General features: G+C 37.5%; 1 protein-coding gene across 7 annotated transcripts; it reads right to left on the bottom strand.

Moving 5' to 3' along the window:
* Positions 1–424: 424 nt before the first annotated feature.
* HERK2 (hercules receptor kinase 2) lies at positions 425–8,155 on the bottom strand. Of its 7 annotated transcripts, none has more exons than XR_016048523.1 (4): positions 8,007–8,155; positions 4,489–7,555; positions 1,855–3,134; positions 425–1,169 (listed from the first exon to the last, which is right to left on the bottom strand). XR_016048523.1 is itself a non-coding variant. In XM_088856949.1 (3 exons), exon 3 carries the CDS (start codon positions 6,544–6,546, stop codon positions 4,600–4,602), a length of 1,947 nt encoding a protein of 648 aa, XP_088713075.1. In that variant the 5' UTR covers positions 6,547–6,554; positions 7,261–7,555; positions 8,007–8,155; the 3' UTR covers positions 4,162–4,599. The 7 variants fall into 7 exon arrangements, 2 of the variants coding, with proteins under 2 accessions (XP_088713075.1, XP_088713045.1); XR_016048520.1 differs by having other exon boundaries at positions 2,999–3,134; XR_016048522.1 differs by having other exon boundaries at positions 2,999–3,129.
* Between the last annotated feature and the right edge of the window lie 1,486 nt (positions 8,156–9,641).

The following is a 9,641-nucleotide window of genomic DNA, read 5'->3' as shown; positions in this document are numbered from 1 at the left end:
TATTTTTCAAATTAATTTTTAATATTTTTATCAGATTCTACTATTTTTTAAGTCTTTTTTTGTTTTTTCCTTCTTCTTTTTTTTCTCTGTTCTTTGCCATTATCAGCTTGAGACTTTTCTTGAAGTTTATTAGTCTTTTTTTTTTTTTTTAGTACCATTTTTTGATTGCTTGCTATTGTGTTTTGAGAGAGATAGAGAGAGGGAGCATTTCAAACTGCAAATAACCTAAAAAAAAAGTTTACCTTTTTATTTAGGATCCAATGTTTCACGACTTAAAAGCAATATAAACATACACAAGAATCAGTTCCTTCAAAGATTATCACAAGATATGCTGCACAAAAATGAAGAAATGCTTGTTTAAATTGCGTAAAAAGGTACACATAATATAGAATGATCAAAAGCCAAGACCAACATGGAGTATGAATGAGATGAGCAAAGAGCACTCACGTATAAAAATTTATAGTGTTTCACAACACCAATGTATTTCTTTGAATACAATGATGAAATACATTGATAACACCCCCATGCATCCATAAATCAATACAAATAATTTCTCACTAAAGGCTTCTTCCTCAAAAATTACACTTCTCTTCTATACTTAGAGCTTCTCTCATGGGGGCTTCAGAGGCAATAATCCGACTTCCATCTTCAAACCCATCATTCCCCTCTGTACTTGGAGCTTATCTCGTGGGGCTTCAGACGCAATGTTAAATTATTAAAAATGGTTTTGAATCCGATTTCTATCTTCAAACCCATCATCAAACAGAGTTGCTGCAATTGCTCGAAGCTAGGAGATCTTCGGATTTGGCAACACAATGCTTTGACGAGATGCATGAAATAGAAGTCGTTTCATGGACTACCATGGTTTGCTGAAATGCTATTCAAAGAGATGCCCATGAGAGTGCTACCTTTTCTTGTGTTCATTTGGGTTCATTCCAAGCAAAGATGTGAGTCCATTACTACAAGGAATTGGAAATATGAGCTTTTGCTTTGCTTGAATTTCTCAGTACGCTCGCTTGGATTCATAACAAGCAAGGATGTGAGGAAATAGCAATATGCGCTTTTGCATCGCCGAAATTTTCTCAGAATTGTTTTCCATGCAGATGTTCGGCCGCCAAAGAGTGAACCACGATCACCATCTCATCTAATGTGACTTGCCTTGTAAACATCTGCAATTACATGAATCAACAGCGTACCATACCTTTGGCTTGCCTCAAAGGAATAATTAGGCTCCAAAATTTCAAATGGGCAAACTCAGTTCTAGCATGATTGGAATTCATAATAACAATGGACCCAAATTGTGATTAGTGTAGGCAAAAAATTCATTTAAATTCATCAGAAATTATAAAGATATCTAGAAGAAAACAAAAATAATTTTATAATACAAAGATCCAAACAATTACATATTTTCTTTCTCCTATGGAATATGGCTTCTTCTTTTTTTTTTTATAAGACTAATGGATTCTCAACGAGGAAGATCAAGAAACCAACCCCTAAAAAATTCAACCTGCTTTTGAAAATTTTGGTAATTTTTCAAGCGAATCACTGCAACTCAAACAACCTATTTTTTAGAATTTATTGCAAATTGGCGAAATTTTTCTACCTTAAGAAAGCCATAAACCTAAAAGTTTAGAATAAACATTACCGTGATTTTCTCATTTATTTTAATGTAAATCACTGTAAATAACCATAAATCATTGAATAAAGTACTAAAACACACGAAATTTCGGTTTATTTTTCTTTTTAAACTATAAATCATATACAACGAAACAGAGTACTGCTATAAGAAGCTAAAAACCTTAAATAAACATGGAAATATTGGAATGAGATAACACTTAATCTTCCAAGACATACATGATTTTCAAGGTTGCAAGCTTCGATTGGAGATTAGATTTGTTAGTCTTTTGATTAGCCACACGAATCAGAGATTTCCCTGAATCTCAAATTTCTCCTTCTTTGAGTGCCCTGCAAGGTTTGCTAAAAAACTCAAAATCTTTGATTTAGATCTGTGCCAATTTTTGCAGGTTAGGGGAGAGATGGGAGAGTAGAGTAGGTAGGAGAGATGCTGAGGTTTGCCCTTTTTTCAAGTTAGAGGGAGGGGGGGGATGAGGTTAGGCTTTATAAGTGAGAAACTTGTGTATTTTACGGAAGAGAAGGGATCGTAAGAGGGTGAGAGTAAGATATGCTGGTTGAGATTTAGGTAAGAGAGAGGGAAGAAAGGGGTGGGTTTTGGGGGGATGGAAGGGAAAGTAAGAAGCTGGGTGGGAAAGGAGCGTCTTGATGAGTTTAGATAGAGAAAGAGAGTCTAGACTTGGGGAAGAGAATGGACGGATTGATGCCATACCCGGTTTTAGTTAGAGAGAGGAGATGCAATGAGTTCAAAAGTATTTTGAGTGAGAGAAGAAAGGGTGGGGATTTAAGATGAGAGAGGCGCTTAACCTTTGACCTGTGTGATAGGTCAGTCGGTAAAATCTCTACCTCACCTTGGGATTCGATTTTAATCAAACGGTCTTGATTGGGGGTCCTATGCATGTGTGTTTGGCAGGGTCTCACGAGATCATTACTCTCTCTCTATATATATATATATACGGGAAAAGTTTATATATATATTGATCATTATATTTTATCGAAAATTTATTTTTAATATTTTTTATAGGTGCGCCCCAATGAGAAGATGGCATGTACCAAATTTCATATTCATACAATTTGAATAAAAGAAACTAAAAATAAAATACTTTGAGACATCGGATCTAAGATCAAACGGTGAGTGACTCTCTTGATCAAAATTGGACGGTTGGATGGTAGGGGGAGGATAGAACTTCTATGCTGTAGGGGAAGTATATAAACATTTCCCATATATATATATATATATATATGCTTGCCCTTAAAACAAACTCTAGAAACATGCATTCATCAAGATTTATCAATGTTGCTAGTTGCTAACCATATGAAGCCATCATGAATGATGTGCATATAGACTCCTAGTTACTACTCTTACCTTCACTGTTATTCTCTGTATTTCATCCAAATGTGTGTACATCCAAGCATTATCGGCAAGATTGATAATCCGGAATTCGGCTTTGGGCCAGAGTTGTTACCAGTACTGCATCTCAAGTTCGGTTCTTACCACTGAACTACTCAAAAAAGGAAAAGAAGCAAGAATGTTAATCTTCATGGAAAATACTATAAAGTTCTGTAAGAGGAGACTCTCTCATGGATCTGTAACCTCTATCGAAAAAGACTATGATATCCCTACTCTCCTAGGAGATCATCTATCTTTGCCTCTTTCTCACTCCTATATGTAAGAGGAGACACTCTCTTGGATCTGTAACCTTTATGAGAAAAGGCTATGATATCCCTACTAATCTAGTAGATCATCTCTCTTTCCCTCTTTCTCACTGCAAAAAAAATCTTACACACATTCGAAACTCTTTTCGAGACAAAGTTCATAGGGTTTTATTAGGGTACTCCTACGCATAGAGTATATACTTAATGTACTCAATATTTTTGACACTTTAAATAAACATTCAAGACAATATAAATCTTCTCAAGTAAAGAGTTTTGACAACCTCGACATGTGCCTTTGGATGACAATCGACACGTAAAACACTACCAAAATCAAGTGTCTAAGTTACTACTAACTCTGTATTTTTCCAAAGAAAGAACCCACCATTTGAATCTGGACCGTAGATAGGAATTAAAAATTTTGGCTGTCCAACCTAAGGTGTGGCGCACTGTAAGATTTTCCTGTATGCAAACTTTTGCACATTATCTCTCTCACACACACACAAAGAGAGCTTTATCACATAGTTATCAACCGTGCAACTAGATAGCCATTGAGTTTGGATAGGTAAAAGAAATGCAAATTATCAGTATTTGTGTGTGTGTGTGTGTGTGAGAGAGAGAGAGAGAGAGAGAGAGAGACAAAGAGACTTACAAAGGGAAATGCAGTTATGAAGCTCAAATCTCCATGGAACAAAGACAAATCAAATACCTTGGTTAAGTTCTCTTAAAAGTCAAACACAGGTTCTACCAAACAAATAAATTTAACAAGACAATTAGGCATGAACCAAAAGATTATCAAATACCTTCATTATTCTCCATCCAATGTAGTACCAAACAAATAAATATTTTCGGATAATTGAACAGGAGTCAATCAAAGAAGAGAACCAAAATCTTTCATTGATCTCTCTCTAACCAATTTGGTAGTACCAAACAAAAGAATATAATAAAATAAACAAAATAAGGCACAACAAGGCAAATCTGATAAATGCAATTTATACTTGGGTTCCATGTAAATGGCAGAAAGAATACTAGATGTATCTTAAGTATCATATGGCCTTGGTACTCTGCAACTCACTGGATAATGAACAAAATTCAAAGAACCATCAAAATTCCATGATCCACACATAACAAAGGAGACCTTTCCCAGTCCCTCAAATTAGAGAGATTGAATCTCAGAGGGCAATTCAAGAGTGAAGAATCCACCTGCCAAATATCCCATAATCCGTTATTGGCAAAGAAGGCTTTCTCGGGCCCTCAAACAGTAGACAGTGAAAGAGGTTGAGATTCATCCCAGATGGCAATCAGAGAGAAGATTCACCTGCCTTGAGGTCGAATCAGCTGGGAAAACGCAACAGCCCCAGCTGCATCTTCTGACCAATTCTCCTGTTGCCCCCCAATGCCTGGAATCTGACCCACATCACCCATCTCACGACCATGGCCTTCACTCTCCCCCACCAATACCTCGCCCACACTGTCCGCCTCATCACCATGGATTTCTCTCTCAGTCAGAATATGACCCACGTCGTCCCCTTCACGACCATGGGCTTCTCTCTGAGACTCAGGAATCCAAGCCACCTCCTCTTTCTCCTCTTCTTCAACCTCCCCAACTCCAGTAAGACTAAGAGAAGTCGCAGTCACACTTTCAGGTGCTCTCAAGGCAGCGTCATGTAACTGCAAAACATACTCCAAGTTCCACAGAACATCTCCCATAGTTGGTCTATTCTTGCCCTCATCAGCCAAGCATTTCTGTGCAATCTCCCCGAATTTCTTAACAGAATCTGGACTGCAATTCCCAGCTAGCCTTGCGTCCACTACTTGGTCTACCATACCTCTACGTTGACATTTCACCGCCCACTCTGCTAAATTGATCTCCTCTTTGGGCAAGCAAGGGTTTATCACGGGCCTGGCACATAGGACCTCAAAAAGAACCACCCCAAAAGAATAAACATCGGACTTCTCGGTCAATTGTTGGCGCCTGAAATATTCAGGGTCGAGGTACCCAAAGCTACCCTTCACTGCTGTGCTAACATGGGTGTGCTCCAGAGCTGGGCCATCCTTAGAGAGCCCAAAGTCTGACATTTTCGCCACGAAGTTCTCGTCTAAGAGTATATTGGTGGTCTTCACATCCCTATGAATTATTCCCCTTTCGGCCCCTGTGTGAAGATAATGGAGCCCTCGGGCTGCTCCTATGCAGCATTCTAGCCTTTGCTTCCATGTGAGGGGGGGAAGGTCACTCCCAAATAGATGGCTTCTCAGGGTTCCATTGGCCATGTATTCATAGACCAAGATCATCTCGTTACGCTCCTCACAAAACCCGATCAGCGAAACAAGGTGCCTGTGCCTGAGCTTGGAGAGCATTTCAATCTCCGTCTCGAATTCTCTTAGGCCTTGTTCAGATTGTGGGTTGGCTCGTTTGATCGCCACCGGAGTAGAATCATCCAATTCTCCTTTATAAACCTTACCAAACCCTCCGATTCCAATTACTAAGGACTCATCGAAGTTATTAGTCGCAGAAACTATCTCAGAGATTGTGAATTTCCTACCGATTCGATAGAGCGACCCATTTGAATTTAGAGGGGCTTTCGAATTTTTTGGGTCAGTGCTGGTATTGCCGTTGCCATAAAGAATGAGGGGCCGGAAACCTGGGATCTGGTTTTTGAGTTTCATGGGTGATTTTCTTCGGCAGAAACGCACAGTAAATAAAGCTGAGAAAATGGCAAAGGCAGTAATACCTGATCCAATCGCAACCCACAAAATCCATTTCTTTGACTGCCCACCAGATAATTCACCATTGCCAGAATTTAATTTCCTTGAGGATTTTGCCAGGTTCCCACTCTTACTGATCTTGAAAATCTCCAACCCGTTAAGTATGGCATCAAGGTCGAAGGCCCCAGAAGCTGGGTCAGTCCCTAACTGAACCCAAAGAGTGTCAATATGAGAAGGAATTGTGTCAGAATAGTCCTGGTGATAAGCCTTGTTTTGCCCCCCTGCTCTTGCAGCTATATCAAAATTGTCCGAAGCCGTTTCGTTATTGATATAAATCTTGAAAATTCTCTGGTTGCTCGTGTTATACTTAAGCTCACAAAAATGGAGCCGGACTAAGTACTGGAAATCGGGGTCGATCGAGAACTTCCAAGACATATTGGCCCTCTTTTCCAACGAGGCATTATCTTGCATTCCCCGAGCAGATTCATAAACTTCAAGAGGAGCCAGTAGAGAATCATTAAGAGATTGGTAACTGATACTTGAACTGTTAGTCATCACTGGACCTGAATTTTGTGCAAACATATAGTTAGTGTCCAATTCCCAATTCCTATAAAGCTCAAGATCATTTTCTGAAAAAATTTCGGGTCCCCCCACATTTAATCTGTACATGGTCTCTAAGCCACCATTGGTAACATCAAAAGAAACATTCGACTCCCCACTACTAACTTTTGTAACAGTCTGCGAGAATAACGGGTTTGTGATGGCCACTATTTCGATGGCATTCACGAAAGAGAAGGACCCATCAACAGCGACAAACTGTAATGACAATTCAGAAGATTCAGTGTTGACATAGTACTCTTTTATCAGGGAAAATATAGGCAGGGCGCTATTATTTACACTCTGCAAGTATGAGTTCTTGTTGAAAATCTCATCGGAAGGGCTAAACTGAGAAAGCAACCGAAGCCCATTTGCTGTGATACTAAATGTGGAGGTATTCAGACTGTAATTCTCATATTGAAATGGGTAGAAATGGAGGCGAATGAAGTAATTTCCGGGAATGATTCCAAATGTGTAATTTGCAGAAGAGGTGAAAATTCTTGCGGTTTTGTACAAATTCGAGTACCTAGAATTAGAAGATACCGACATAGCTGAAGCTGCAACTCCTGGAGGATTTACTGTTAAATTTTGAGTTGTTAAATCCCCAATCCATTTCCTACCAGAGACATTGGTTGTAGAATTTGCCCCACAATCTATAAGAAAAGAATTTACCTGAGCTTCTCCGTTTCTGATCAAAAGAGACAGGACAACAACTGAAATCAACCAAAAAACTCCCATTTCTCAAAGAACCTGATCACCTTATCTCCCTGGATTTTTTGCTGCAACTCCCAATACTAATCATCAACCCATGCGTTTGATAAATGAAAAAAAATTTCCCTGTAATTTTCTGAAAGCTAGATCAACGTGTCAACCAATAATTTCATAAACAAAAATATCGAAGAATCCCACATTTGGACTTGAACAGTCAACGATTCTTCTAGGATTGCTTATTCACAGGCTTCCAGATCTGAAAAAAAGAAAAAAAGAAAGAAAAGAAAAAGCATTTAAATGTTGTCAACACACAATTCAGATGATGAGAACAACTAGATAAAGCCCATTGTTGCATTATATTCAACTTACTCTTCTCCAAATTTTTGGGTTTTCCTGATACCTCTAAACTAAAGAACCCAGTTCAGGAAAACCAAGAAAGACCCAAGCTTTCCATTCCTAATCCATTAATATTTCCTCTATTTCACATGGGCTTTCCTGGTTTTCTCAACATTTTCTGACCATGACAAATTTGGACCAAAAACAAAACCCAAAGTAGCAGGAAATCACACAAGGAGGCTTCCAAATTCAGGGAATATAATCAAAGAAAAAGCATCTAAATTGGGCTCTTAACAGTCAAAAAAATCTAACTTGGCTCAAAACTAGGCTTTCAAACTTCGGTTCAGAATAAGGGTTTTTTTTTCTCTTACCAGGAAGAGAGCCACTGCAACAAAAAAGCTCAAACTTTGAGAAGATTCTCTAACAGGGTTGATTCAGGTAACAAGCATGGGGCATTTCTCAGAGTGAGATAAAGAAACCCTAAGGAGGCTTTCTTGGCTCACTCTCAATTTTTAATTTTAATTTTTTCTTTTCGGTGTTCCTGGTTTTTATTAATCTGGGTCTGGTGGTGGAAGCCAGATGTTGACCTCCATTATTGGGAGGTGGGGCACATGCTTTGTCCATAGGTTCTTCAACATGGCAGTTATCAAATCAATCATGCACTAAACTGTTCTCCAAAATTAGGACCAATTCTTTGTTGGTTTTTTCTCTTTTAACTTTTTTGGGTTTTCTCAAGGGAATATTTTTTCAGAATTAGAAAACAAAAAAAGGAGGACGTTTGTATCAGAATTACTAATTTTTACATAAAATTGAATTTATTTTGAATTGAGTTCAATCTCCCTTGGGTCTAAGTATTCTGAATTGGGTTCAGTCTCATTTTTTTCCTAGTTTTGTGATATGATACTAGAAAAAGGGTGAGATTTGTATAGCGTGCCGACCCTATATTGTGAGGTGCACCTTTAAATGGAGATTTAGTTTTGGTGTTGGAAAACCTATGAAAATTTGTGTTCAACTCTAAGAGTGAAATTTAAATTTTTCAAAAACAATACATATTGAGTCAATTTATAAATATTTGAAAATCTTAAAAATAGATTATCTAAATAACTTGTCCCAAAATGTACTAATTTTAAGACTTAAAAATTACTATTATCGTTTTATATTCATATATCTCAAAATCAATATAGTATAAGGGTACAAACTTATACAAACTTTTCCCTTGCAAAAATTCATCCTTTACACTTTTCACTTACCGATTTAGTTTGCTCTTTTTTTTTTCTTAGAAGTTGATTCTCTTGTTAAGGGTGGTGTATACCAATCTTCTTTGGTTACATTTTTCCTTAATTGGACTCTCTATATGTATTTTTTCTCGGGTTTAATGAATATTGTGGTTATCATTAAAAAAAAAGTTCTTAGGGAGAGATTAACCAAAACACCCCAACCATTGCCCAAATGACATAAGCATCCCCACTCCTCAAAATGTCCAAGATGCCCCTCTTTGAAGTACAAAACAAAAAATGCCATTGCTGAGTTATTAGGTGGCATGTGGCCAAATGGAAATGCTTCACAACATCCATGGTAGAGTTTTTTTCTTATTATTATTTTCTCCTTACTCCTTTTTTTTTTATAGAAGCAATGGAGACATAATTTGAGAGTTAGTATTAGGGGTCCATAAATTCCCATTGCAGAGTACAATGTTCAGATAAAAAAAAAAAGGAAGAGCTGGGCATTTGAGAGTAAGAGGTAAGACACATTAGCCTTTAGTTTTTATTTCAGCTATTAATTGTCTAAAATATATTGAAATACCATTTCAATTGATTTTCATCTTATTGTTACATGTGCTATTGATTATGTGTTGATTCGTGCTGGCTTAAGGACCAGCATTTATGCAAACCCAACGCTGCTTTGGTCGGAGAAATTCCATCTTAATGAGACAATTTAAATTATATCATAGGGATTAAATTTAAAAAAACATATTCATAGTTGATTTGTAAAAGACTTTAAACTAC

This window comes from Amborella trichopoda, chromosome 2 (assembly GCF_054954075.1).
Source record: "Amborella trichopoda isolate Santa Cruz 75 chromosome 2, AtrichopodaSantaCruz75HAP2 v2.0, whole genome shotgun sequence".
Taxonomy (NCBI): domain Eukaryota; kingdom Viridiplantae; phylum Streptophyta; class Magnoliopsida; order Amborellales; family Amborellaceae; genus Amborella; species Amborella trichopoda.
The sequence above is the reverse complement of the archived record's forward strand: the minus strand, read 5'-3'. Positions and strand labels throughout refer to the sequence as shown.

What these genes read in the sequence shown, in the direction of transcription:
- HERK2 (XM_088856919.1), bottom strand. Translation starts at nt 7,326, where the DNA reads ATGGGAGTTTTTTGGTTGATTTCAGTTGTTGTCCTGTCTCTTTTGATC.